Source organism: Microcaecilia unicolor, chromosome 6 (genome assembly GCF_901765095.1).
Source record: "Microcaecilia unicolor chromosome 6, aMicUni1.1, whole genome shotgun sequence".
Lineage (NCBI taxonomy): Eukaryota > Metazoa > Chordata > Amphibia > Gymnophiona > Siphonopidae > Microcaecilia > Microcaecilia unicolor.
The window spans coordinates 160,020,724-160,034,584 of record NC_044036.1 but is presented as its reverse complement, the minus strand read 5'-3'; the positions used below and the strand labels follow the sequence as shown (position 1 = coordinate 160,034,584).

Genomic DNA, 13,861 nt, shown 5'->3' with positions numbered 1-13,861 from the left:
ACAGCAGTTTTTCTAATAGTTATCTAGATAGCGAACTCAATATTGCTGCTTTCTGGATAACTCACTGTGGTATCCTCACTCCTCTGCCCAGTGGCATAGCTATGTGGGGCCTGGGCCCCCCCAAAAAAATTTCTTGTGGGCCCTTGAGTTTGCTGGCAGAGGTCCCCAACCCCCGCCAGCTGAAGCATTGTCCAGCTTCGGTCTCTGGTGTCGCCACGTTACCTGCCCTGATCTGCCTTCCCCTCACGTCTGGCACGCTCCTTTTAGTGAAACTGAGCATGCTCAATTCCAGTAAGAGGAGCATGCAGGACGTGAGGGTAAGACAGAGCAGGGCACACAATGCAGCGGTGTCAGAGACCGGCGCTGGACAAGGCTTCAGCTGGCAGGGGTTGGGGACCCCCACCAGCCAAGGTATTTGCTGCGGCAGTGGGTGGGGAGCAGCAGGGCGGCGGTGGGGCAACAGACCAGATTGTGCCCCCTCACCTCTGGCCTCCTCCCACCCGCGAGGTCTGGCTACGCCCCTGCCTCTGCCTCAACACTATCTAGATAAGTGCAGAAGTGGACTGTAAGAATATCCAGAGTCACTATTCAGATAGTGCTTCTGAATATCTGCAGATAGCAGTGGGTAAGGGAACTATCTAAATAATGGAGGCAATTATGCAGATGTTTCCTTTTGAATGTTAACCCAAACATTTCTTCGGCGTTGTATTGACTCAGATAATATTACATTACTCCATTAAAGGGTTCTTTTTAACATCTTGTCTTTTTTTTTCTAATATATCCCAGCTGTAGGCATTCAGATGAAACTTGAATTTTTCCAGAAGAAATTTTGGACTGCCAGCAGACAGGTGAGCTAAAATCAGATGTTCACTTCACAAACACTGGCAGCTCTGTTATTATACAGGTGTTCCTAGCTGTGTGGAAGGAGCTTAGCACTTCTGGATTTCTAATGAATATCTTTAGAGCAGGCAGTCAACTGTTTGAGTTACTTTTCATTTCTTTGCAAAATAAGAGGGCTATAGTTGTGTTAATCAATGTGTTCACTACAAAGCAAGGAATACTGGGTTTAATGGAGGTTATAATCATGAAATCCAAATAATGACCAGTTAAATGTGAAATGCTCATTGAAGATGGCTTTTTAAAAAAAAGACAAACAGGCTGTTTTATGATTAGAAGATACCACCTAATATTAACAAAAATATCTGAAGCCCATAAGAATAAAAATAAAAATATTCAATGAAAATATTTTGTCTTCTTTGACGGTTTCCAAATAAACATGAGACCATCTATTTACTACTATATATGTTGCTCTCAATTACTGTATTTTCCCAGTGGTTTATACCAGTGTTTCCCAAGTCCAGTCCTGGAGTACCCCTTGCCAGTCAGGTTTTCAGGATATTCACAATGGATATGCATAAAAGAGATTTGCATATAATGGAGACAGTGTATGCAGATCAAGTTCATGCATATAGTACTTGATACTCTTAGATTATTTTCAATTCAGCGCTTTATCTAGCATTGTAAGATCTTTAAAAAAAACAAATTAAAACTACAGTCTGTGCACAGCAAAAATTACAATTGACCAAAATTAGGGCAAAATGAGCTTAAGGAGCCATTAAGACTGTTTGGGACCCTTTTAACAGAAAATATTAGCATTCGATAGGTGCAAAGAATGTGCGGCAATTGTTTGGGATGTGCAGGGCATGTCCTCTGCAGTTATGCACTGAAATGTTCTCTACCACGCGTTACGACTGTTTGTAATTAGTGCCGATACATTTCGAGGTAAATTCTATAGAGGTTGCTCAAAGTCAAGTGCCAAAAGAATTGGACAGTAAGCTAGTATTCTATAATGGCAGAGTTGCCCAGCAAATCTTTTGTAGAATGTTAAGGTAAGTCCACAGTTATACACCAAACCTTAGTCCCAAACTCTTGGTTGGCATAGATGCTGGCACCTGAATGTGGCAGCTGGGCACATAAATGCTACAATTCTATATAAAGTGCGTGGAAGAATAGTTGGAACGCCCCTGACACACCCATGCCCCTCCCACATTAATGCCCCCTTTGCATTTGCACTGCTTATAGAATAGGGGCATGTCTGTTGCACATGCAAAGGCAAAATAGCTCCAGTAAGTGCTTGCTAACAACTATTGGAATTTATCATCAATTTAGTGCCAATTATAATTTAGAGTTTAGTCACACATGCTATACTGCCTTTGTTAACTAGCAGATGAAAACAGTTCACAATCTAAAAATTAAAAACAAGCTCAGAAAAGGGACAACAGCAATTTAATAGAAGAGAAGATGCCATACACAGAAGACAACCAATAGGAAAGGAAAACAGAGGAAGACAGAGGACAGGAGATATTTTGAGTTAAAAAAGAGAATGAGGGGAATAGGATAAAGACGTAAAGGTAAATAAAGGAGAATGAGGAAGGCAATAACTCAGCGATTCAGAACAACAATCCACCTAATCACGGTTAAACACAAATTGGAAGAGCCAAGTTTTAAGGCAGCTTTAAATTTTTTATGAAATTGTTCCGCTCGGATAGATAAAGGTAACAAATTCCAAAGGAGCGGAGCGGCAAAAAAAAAAAAGATCTGTGCCTAGTCAACACCAGAAGAACGATGGTCGTTCAGAGAACGAAGGGAGCGAATTGGGGAATTTAGAATTGTGAGGGATGATAAGTATAAAGGGAGACCTACCCGGGGTTACTTCCTGTTCCGGGGCAGAGGGAGCATGGAAACGAAGAGCCGACAGGCGCGCGGCACTCCCCCAGCGGCGTGCACCCAGGGGGGGTTCTTTCGCTGGGGGGTCACGCTGCACCTGAGGGTTATTTCGCTGGGGGGGTCGCGCTGTTCCAGGGGGGGGCACTGCACCCGGGGGGCGGGGCGCATCAGCGATCCGCCCCAGGTGTCAGCGCCCCTAGGAACGCCACTGTGGAGCTCCCGAATACGGTGACTTGTAAGCCACATTGAGCCTGCTAATGTGTGGGAAAATGGGGGATACAAATGCTGCAAATAAAGAAAGAAAGAAAGGATGAAAGAGTGGAGGGCTTCATGGTCAAAGTATGTCTAATTGAATGCAGTTGTTAATGAATTAGTTAATTATGTTATGCTCTTAACTGGCCCAATTCTATAATGGCATTCCCAATTATGTACCTAATTTTGGGTGCCATTTATAGAATTTGGGGTGGAGGCACTAACTGCAGAAGTGACATCATGCCCTAAATCTATCCATTTCCCACCCCCTCACAAAGTGGGCAGTTAATATGCTAATTAAGGAGCTGTCATGCCACTGCAATAACAGGACATGCTAATTGTATGCTAGCTGCTTAACGCACTTTAGTGAAAGGGACACTTTATTTTTTAGGTGTTCCTTCATGAGTACAAAATCACTGTTTAAGTAAAACTGGGGATTGAACAATGACTCTGGGACAGGCAATGGAATGGGATGAGCCACTGGGGCCATGGTTCTATTAATAGTTTGCCCGACCACAGCAACAGTGATTGTATCAAACCTTAACTATATGCAAAAGCATAAAACAGAAGAAAAATATTAATCTAGAAATATTCAAGTAACAAGAATGAATTTTGAAAACTTTTCTTTAAATTCTCTTGCTATTTATTGCAGTGCACATCCCTTGACGGCAGATGTTCCATAAGCTGTGATGATGAAGTAAGTATTATACGGTGATGTAACCAGTGGCATAGCTACAGGGGGACTTGGGAGCCTGCTCCCCCACTTCCCCACACTTTGGGCTCGAGCCCTCTCCAAAACTGCAGTACCCTTTTATCTTTGCTGGCAGGGATGCTGAAGCCCTGCCAGCCAAATAAATACAGTGCCACCGGTCTCCTCCTTGCACTTCTTCCTGCTGGCAGACATCGACAGTGTGCCTTCACCACTGATCTTCTTGAGAGAGATTTGCATGCACAGCCGCCACTGCATGCAGATCTCTTGTGAATTTTCATTATGGATATTCTGAAAACCTAACTGGCTGGGGTGCCTCCAGGACCAAGTTTGGGAACCACTGCCCTAGCATTTAGACCAGCTCTATGGCCAGCATTAAGGGGGCAATTCTATAAAGCAGTGTCTAAATGTAGGCACGACAAAGAAGCATGCTTAGTGCCAATTCTATAAGGGTATTAAGGAGCGCCTAATCCATTATAGAATAATAGCACTAAGCTGCTTTGGCATGCTGAAACTTAGGTGCGATATCTTATGCCAGGTCAATGGCAGGCATAATCTGGCATGCCTAAGCACGCTTTGTAGTTTGCACATCCGATACCATTCTACAGCGTGCATGCATCGCTAGGTGAAATGCCTATGACACACCAATGCTCCACTCACTAGTACAGCTCATTTGCAACCAGTGTGCCAATTTTATAGAATAGCACTTAGCACATATGCATGCAAATGCCAATTTGTGACGTCATTCCAAAGTCTATAAATGAATGCTTGAACCTAACATGGCTCAGTTCCTTTTACGTAAAGGTTCGAGCCACTCTGGTCCATCTCAGCATCTGGATTTCCACCGTCCGTCTTAGTCTCTCTTCTCTTTTCCTTTTCCTTCTTACCCTGTTCTTTCTCCCCTAATTGTAATTGATTCTTCTGTGTATTGTAAGCCACTTTGATTCTGCTTCAAGTGAAAAAAGTGGGGTATAAATGTTCATAAATAAATAAATAAATAAATAAAATAGGCTCATACCGGTGCCCAGTCATTGCTCTCTAGTTCTCCAGATGATCATGCAATATATTCAAAACAAAACAACTAAGTGGATGACTTCAACGTGAAGAATAGGACATTAAAATGACTTGTTTGAGGTCATATAGTTAGTGGCAGCAATGAATCTAGAAATCATGTTCCAGGATTTTAGCTGAATCATAGCCCAATGGTCTAGCCACCATACTACTTCTTCTACCATTAAATTAGATAATTATCACATGATGATGCAGAGAGATTAATCTTTTTACTGCAAGGTGATTAAGGGATCTCTGAAACACTTACAGAAATATACAGTTTAACATAATTTCTCTTAGTCATTTTAGAAAGAAAGGCACTCCTGGGTGTGCTATAAAACAAACCTTACCATACTTAAATGGATTTGACTCAGTTCTTACAATATGTCTGGGATGCAATGTAATACCTAATGTGCCAGTTATCAGCTATGCATTATTTCTTACTTAGGTAGGAATTAAGATTACCCACTAACAATTTTATGCTGATTCTAATTTTAAGATGAAGATTCTAACAAAGCCCTGAAATGTAGCACTAAGGACCTTATTTTTCTTTTTTGTATCTATGGGGAAAATGTTTTGAATATCTGGGGGGCAAGGGATAGTCATTTGAGAAACTCCTCAGGAAATTAAAAAGTCATGGGACAGGAGGCAGTGCCCTCGTGTATATTGGTAACTGGCTAAAAGAATGTTGAGTTTTCCCGGTGGAGAAAGGTAGCTTGTACAATGCCCTAGGAATTTGTACCATAGGAGTCAACTTTTCGAAATTATTGGGTGCTAAACCAATGGAAACTACCTCACCCTAGACACAGTCAAGGAGTTTGTTCAAGCACCCATGACACCCTCAGAGCTGGGTCCTATGATTTGTACTGAGACTTGTGCTTTAAAACATCTTTATTAACTCTTAATTGGATTTGCAGATGACACAAAATTATTGAAAGTTAAATCACAAACAGATTTTGAGAAGTTGTAGAAGGTCCTTGCTAAACAGGGGACTGGGCATCTAAGGAGCAAATGAAATTTATTGTGGGCAAGTGTAAGTTGAATTAAGTACAGAAAAGATCAATTTTGGGGTGATCTGTCAGGTCCTTGTGACCAAGACTAGCCATTGTTGGAGACTGGATGCTGGAGTCAATGGACCTTGCTCTGACCCAGCATAACTTTTCTTCTATTTTTATGTGTCATTGTGCATAATCTGTTGAAATTCTTGGCTTAGTCACTAAAGGGAGTTAAGCCCTAATGGGTCTTATTCTACAAAGGTTATTCTCCTAAAATTTATGCTCCTAATTTATAAACATTATTTACGTTCCTAAATTTATGCTCCTAAATTACGAGCATAATCTATTTTGGGAGCATAGAATATGCTCGTAATTTAGGAGCATAAATTTTAGAAACGTAAATTTAGGAGCATAACCTTTAGAGTAAGGCCCAATTTGCTTAGCATATAAAAAATAGGCCTACTGCTTAACAACGTTAAATTATTTTGCTGTATGTTAGCATGCGCTAAGCATGTGTTAAGTATTATTTTTATATATCTTTTAGAGGGAGGTGTCGTGGGCAAAGAATGGTTGTGGAAGTGTTAACCAGCTAACATATTCACATTAGCGCATGCTAACTGGTTAACGCTGAGCTTCCTAACAGGAAGTGGTAAGTGCTCCTGAGTTAATGTTTTGTAAGTCCTGCATGGTAGAATCTGCAAAATAAAATAAATAAATAAGCCCTAAATACTGCCATGTTGAATCTGAGCTTAGTGCATGGGAAGGTCCTGCATTAAGATTCGCTAAGCCCAGATTCTAACACCCTTTAGTAAAAAGTCCTGTATGAGCCTATTTTATAGACAATTAGGCACTTATATTGCCTGCATAATTGGTGGGTTTTTAGATGTTTAAATAGGCACTCTTTTATGTAATTACCCCAAGGGGAATTTATGAGCATGCTTTTCCTTTGAACATTGCTCCACAGAAACTAAAAGAACTCATTTTCACTTATATTTTCATGAAAATTTACAGCATACTTTTGAAAATCCAAAAGTATGTGTGCAAATCCAAACTGTACTCCGCTCTGCCTCCAGGGACTCTTTGGCTCATCATATATGAATTCTTGCATGAAAAGGGTGTGTATCTTAAGTGGTAAAAGTTTGTATCCACTTTGGAATATTGTAACATAGTAAATGATGACAGATAAAGACCTGTTTGGTCCATCCAGTTTGCCCAACAAGATAAATTCATTTTACATGGTATGTGATGCTTTATATGTATACCCAAGTTTGATTTGTCCTTGCCATTCTTAGGGCACAGACCGTAGAAGTCTGCCCAGCACTGTTCTTGTGCTAAAAGTTCTGAAGCTAATGTCGAAGCCCCTTAAAATTTATACTCAAGCCCATCCATATCTTTTCAGTCACGATCAGGGCATAGACCATAGAAGTCTGCTCAGTACTGGTTTTGCTTCCCAATTACCAGCGTTGCCACCCAAACTCCATTAAGATTCCGTGGATCCCTTCCTTCTAAACAGGATTCCTTTGTGTTTATCCCACGCATGTTTGAATTCCATTACCGTTTTCATCTCCACTACCTCCCGCAGGAGGGCATTCCATGTATCCACCACCCTCTCCTGAGTCTGCCCCCCTTCAATTCAATTCATGTCCTCTAGTTCTACCGCTTTCCCTCTATGGACAAGTTTATTTTGCGGATTAATACCTTTCAAATATTTGAACGTCTGTATCATGTCACCCTTGAAATTGTAATCACTTATTCACAAATGGGGCAACATACATGGGTAAATGACCCTTTACGTTGTCCCGATTAGTTGAAAAGTGTATGCCATAACGTGATGGACAAAAGAAAAGAAGGTAACATCCTCACAGAAACACCAATGAAAAAAAAAAGTGATGATGGCCAAGGGGAGGAAAATGCCAATCAACTCAGATTAAGGAGTTACAAAACTGTAATTAAAACTTGACCTATATCCAAACCACTTATTAGAGTTTAAAGTAATGGTGGGAATAAGTGTTTAGGCTTGCCTTGCTTAGTACAGCCTGAGCGACAACAGTTCTACTTCTGAAACCAGATTCCAATTAAAAACAATATGAAAGGGTTTAGGAGCCTCAGGGGGCCACTTTAACGTACACTTCTTGTCACCTTTCTGATTTGAAGAACATATTAAAAAATATTACCGGGTCCCCTGTTGGTCTTCCAGCCTGAAACAGTGATTTCATTAATACATCATTACAGTAATGATATTCAGCTGATGGTTAATACTAAACACTGCATTGGTCTCAAGAATGCCTGCTGCTACTATTATTTAATTCTTCATGTGGGAAGTATTGCCGAGTTTTTATACCTTATTATAACAGTTTCAATTTTTTACATTACTTCTAGACCACATCTAAATATTACATAATCTATGGGCCCTTTTACTAAACTGTGGTCGTAAATGGGCTTAGCATGTCCTAATGCAGGATTTTGCCATGCACTAAACTCATTTCTAGCCCAGCCATAAATTCATCCTTTATCAATTATATCTTCAATTATATTAAGATGGACTTGGGAAAATCTACTGCTTATTTCTAGGATAAGCAGCATAAAATCTGTTTTACTGTTTTGGGATCTTGCCAGGTACTTGTGACCTGGATTGGCCACTGTTGGAAACAGGATACTGGACTTGATGGATCTTCAGTCTGCCCCAGTATTCTTATGTTAGCATTTGGGTGCAGCCAATGAAAAAAATTAACATAGGATCACTTACTGCCTTCAGTATCATTCAGGGGCCCTTTTACTAAAGGTTTGTCACGTGGCAACCCAAAACTACTGCTGGCCCAACATGGCTGCCGGCGGTAGTTCTGCCTCCAGTGCACATGATTTCCAGCTGGATTTTTAAAAAATTTACCGCAGGGGGTTACCGCCGGGGTAGCGTGGGAGCCCATACCGCAACCTGAATAGGTGGCATTAAGTGCTTCCTCCCTGCATGGCCTCATGGTAAGTGCAAGCTTACTGCATGGCCATGTGTTTTATGGGGGGATTTTTACCTGCTGCAGTAAAAAGGGCCCTGGTGCACAGCAAAAATGGCAACTACCCCAGGGCCCTGTTTACCACAACTTGGTAAAAAGGCCTCTCAGCATGCACTGAGGTGAGCATGCTAGCTGAATAAGGCTTCCATGCCCATTTTCCACTCCTGACCTTCCCCTTCCCAATAAATAAAAAATAATACTGCACAATGAGCATATGCAAATGGCAAAACTAATGCAACATGCTTTACTGAGTCCTGTGTTAGACCATTTTCTCACATTAACAGGATTATTTTCGAAAGAGAAGGGCACCCATCTTCCGACACAAATCAGGAGATGAGCATCCTTCTCTCAGGGTCGCCCAAATCGGCATAATCGAAAGCCGATTTTGAGCGCCCTCAACTGCTTTCCGTCGCAGGGACGACCAAAGTTCATGGGGGCGTGTCGGCAGCATAGTGAAAGTGGGACTGGGGCATGCTTAAGAGATTGGCGTCCTCGGCCGATAATGGAAAAAAGAAGGGCGTCCCTAACAAGCACTTGGGCGACTTTACTTGGTCCATTTTTTCTTGTGCCCAAGCCTCAAAAAGGTGCCCGAACTGACCAGATGACCACCGGAGGGAATCGGGGATGACCTCCCCTTACTCCCTCAGTGGTCACCAACCCCCTCCCACCCTAAAAAAAAACGTAATTTTTTTTTTTGCTAGCCTCTATGCCAGCCTCAAATGTCATACCCAGCTCCATGACAGCAGTATGCAGGTCCTTGGAGCAGTTTTAGTGGGTGCAGTGCACTTCAGGCAGGCGGACCCAGGCCCATCCCCGCCCCCCTACCTGTTACACTTGTGGTGGTAAATGCGAGCCCTTCAAAACCCACCAGAAACCCACTGTACCCACATGTAGGTGCCCCCCTTCACCCATTAGGGCTATGGTAGTGGTGTACAGTTGTGGTGAGTGGGTTTTGGGGGGGTTTGGGGGGCTCAGCACACAAGGTAAGGGAGCTATGCACCTGGGAGCAATTTCTGAAGTCCACTGCAGTGCCTCCTAGGGTGTCCGGTTGTTGTCCTGGCATGTGAGGGGGACCAGTGCACTACGAATGCCGGCTCCTCCCACGACCAAATAGCTTGGATTTGGTCGTTTCTGAGATCGGCGTCCTCAGTTTCCATTATCGCCGAAAACTGGGACCGACCATCTCTAAGGACGACCTAAGGTCGACCTAAATGTTGAGATTTGGGCGTCCCTGACCATATTTTCGAAATGAAAGATGGACCCCCATCTTGTTTCGATAATACGGGTTTCCCTGCCCCTTCACAGGGCCCTCCTGCGAGGACAGCCCCAGGAAAACTTGGGCGCCCCGTTCAATTATGCCCCTCCACGTGTGTTATGGGTCCTTTTACTAAGATGCGCTGAAAAATGGACTACGGTAGTGTAGGTATGTGTTATAGCCGCGCGCAGGTCCATTTTTCAGCGCACCTGTACAAAAAGGCCTTTTAAAAAAATGTTGCCAAAAAATGGACGTGTGGCAAAATAAAAATTGGCGCACATTTTGGGTCTGAGACCTTACCTCCAGCCATTGACTTAGCGATAAGGTCTGTCGCTTTAACTGTGTGGTAATTGCCTATGTCCATCAAATTAGAGTTACCGTCCGATTTTCGCCCTGTGCCAGAAAATAAAGTATATTTTCTGGCGCATGTAGTGGACAGTAAGCAAAAAGAAGTGTGGGTTACTAAAAAAAACGGCCCGACATGGCCGTGTTTCGGCCCTAAGGCCTGCCTCAGGGGTCTTCATCAATCTTAGATGTTGCAGTGTAATTAATATTACACTGCAACATCTAAGATTGATGAAGACCCCTGAGGCAGGCCTTAGGGCCGAAACACGGCCATGTCGGGCCGTTTTTTTAGTAACCCACACCAATGAAAATTTGCACACAATTGTTAAATCAAAAACTTCCGTTAGTCTTCTCTCTTATAAAAATGTCGTGTTGTCAGCTAATAAACTGAATGTAGTGGACACGCATAAAAAATGAAATTAGAGCACGGGCCACGCGGTAGCCAGGTGGTAACTCTGAATTGATAAGCATTGGGCCTGCTTAGGCACCTACGCAGCATAGCAGGGCCCCTTAGTGCTTAACACAGTTTAGTAAAAGGGCCCCCTAACCTTATCTTTATATTGATTCACTATGGCTTGTATGGTTATTATTTTAATAGGATTACAACTACTTTGAGACTTGTGTAGATTTTAACATAATTTTCCCTTTATATCCTAGACAATTAATTGTTACCTTATAGACAATAATGGATTTATATTGGTGTCTGAAGACTACAAGCAGGTACTGTAAATGTTAGTTTGCTATTGACTTCTGCTATGATACGTTTGCATCAAAATAATGACATTAAATTGCAGAGATGTAATTAGAAAACAAAAAAAGGTAGCAAAGATGATACATCAGCATATGCTCCAGTAAAAGGAATTGCTACAATTTTATTCATAAAAATTTCCCATTATGTTTAATTATGAAAATATTAGTTAAGAATTGGAGGTATTTCTGCATAAATCTACCCAAAAAGTTATTTGAGCAGAAATATTCCACTCTGCCTTCTCCTTGAATCTTTCCCCTCTGTAACACCAAGCACAAATTATGCATTCTGACTCTATTTATTAATCTAGCTGTATAGCAGAAATTACTGTGGACTAAAAGTGGAGGAGCGACACACATACAGTAACACAGTATATAGCCTAATGATTAAAGCTGTGGGCTGACAACTAGGGAAGCCTGGCCTGGGCGCATTACGTAGGGGGCAATTCTATAACTGGATGCCAGATGTTAGGCACTTAGATGCTGAACACTAATTCTATAGCAGCATCTGGATGCCAAGATTCTATTATGGAATGCTATTATAAATTTTAATATAAGTACCTACGATTAAATTTATGTAGTACCACAAGGCGTGATACTAAAGGTAAGGGGCAGGAGTGAGTGGGCTTTGCTCCTGACCCCATTGTCCACACCTGGACCACCGGGGATATCAGGTAGGCCCAGGGGGTCTTTTTAGTCCAAGGGAGTTGGGGGCCATTCCAGGAGGGAGGGGGTTGTGTATCACGTGGGCTGGGGGAAGGAGGAAAGAAGGAGAGGGGCTTTTTCGGGGTCCAGGAGGGGGATCAGGGGATTTAAAAGACCAAAACAAAGTTTTGCAGGTCCTGGCTGATATTCTGTGCTGGGACCCTCTTACCTATCCCGGCCAAGTTAGGACAGCTTTTGAGCTGTCCTTTCTTAGCTGGGTTAGCTATGCGGGTTCTGGGCACTGGATATAGCCAGCACCTGCAAAACCACTGGCTCCTCCCCAGTGCTACCGCTTGCAATGCCCCTGACCTGCCCACTTTTAACATGTACGGTCAGAGATGATATTCAACCGCACAGTCTGGTTTAGTGCCACTGAATATCAGCAATTGGGAGGCTCGCCACAATTTAAGCAGGCTAGAGCCGCTCCCACCCAATTAAATTACCTTCAAAACGGTGGTAAATAAATCCTAATAAATAAAATAAGTAAATAAATTGCATAAAATGGGACTAGTGGTAAAATAGCACAAGTTAGTGGTAAAAAAAAAACTCATCTTAACAGTAGCCTACGTTAATAATTTCCCTCTTAGCGGTTTTACAGAGACTATGGGATTGCACAGTAATGGAGATACCGTGGCCACTGAAATTTTCCTGCTATGCTTTTATGATCTGAGTCTCTTAAGGAGCAATTGTTTAACTGGGCACCCACATTTGCAAGCCCCTTGCATGCATACATTTACAGAATGCTGGCATTTACATGCTTAAGTGTACACATACCAGTTAAAGTACCATCAGGGTGCCTAAGCAATATTCTGTAACAGTGTGTATAAGTAGCATAGCACATGAATTTAAGAGGGTATGCACATGGGTGGAACAGAGGCGTGTCTCCCACTTACACATTCTTGCTGTATTCACACCCACAGTTATGCCAGGTCTATGGCTGTGCAACTGCAGGCGCACAGAAGTGTAATGTGCATTGATACGGGATTATGTTAGTGTTCTATTATAGAATGTGGGTGCTCAGATTCCATTCTGAAATAGGATCTCACTGAGTGGCATTGGGGTCCCTAAAAAGGGGGTGCCAGTTACAGAATTGCCACCTTACTCTTTTTCTATATTGCTTTGTTTTAATTCTATATTACAGATGCTGCTCACTACTCTGATATTTTTGTTGAAGAGTGGTATAGGAAGTATTTAACAAGCATAAAATGGTCCCCAAAATGTTCAAAACTCACATCCCACAGGCTATTTCATCACAGCGAAGCCCAATATCTTACAAGGTACTCTGCAAATATTCTTTGTCAGCCTTAGAAAAAAAATACCACAGACTAAATGGTGCTTAAATTCAACTTTTCAGAAGTTTAACAGTTCGAAGTATTTTATTTAGAGTGTAAAGGAAAAGTTTTACGCATGAATGCCATTTTACTTAAAGTGGTTTTTGTTTGCTAAGATGAATATCATCGATGTCCATGAGTTAAAAGATGTCCTGGGCATATGAAGTAGGAGAAGATCCAAAGGCAACAAATGTTCAGGAGTCAGACCACAAGATGATGGGCTTTCCTTATTAAATTCTCCTGGGTTTGACTTTGGTAGGCCACAGTATCTGAGAAATGCAGGTATAGAAGTTTAAATAAGCCTATAAAAATAAATAAATATACTGTACATGGAAATAGCAGAAAACCTCTGTGTGCCATAAAAAGTAGTCTCAGACAGGACTGTGGGACCTTAAATATGTGCCTAACATACACACAGAGGAAGTAAAGCAACTGATTGAAAATGACTAGAAATAGCATTTCTACACTAATGAAAACATGCCTTTAATGATTGTATTTAATGTAATTGACTTAGGAGATGGTTCTTCAGCTCAGTCAGTTTTTGAAAGTTAGTAGTTTTCCTAGTTTAATTCAGAATTGCACACTTATGAATGGCGATTGAAATTGACAATGATGAGCTGATACATTTTTGGAAAAGTGACAGAACAATAATTTCTTGTTATGAGTTACTGCCCTATTACCATAGATTGTTGTTTAATATTAGTCCAGTGTAAAAGGTAAGGAGGGGCATTTTTGAT

At 41.8% G+C, this 13,861-nt stretch overlaps 1 protein-coding gene across 1 annotated transcript in view; it reads left to right on the top strand.

Annotated features, from left to right (window-relative positions):
- CACNA2D3 (calcium voltage-gated channel auxiliary subunit alpha2delta 3) overlaps positions 1-13,861 on the top strand; it is an 877,278-nt gene that overhangs the window by 776,793 nt on the left and 86,624 nt on the right. Inside the window, exons 27-29 of the mRNA XM_030205518.1 lie at positions 787-848; positions 3,632-3,676; positions 10,999-11,061. Of these exons, the coding sequence (XP_030061378.1) occupies positions 787-848; positions 3,632-3,676; positions 10,999-11,061 (170 nt within the window). The remainder of the gene's footprint in view (positions 1-786; positions 849-3,631; positions 3,677-10,998; positions 11,062-13,861) is intronic.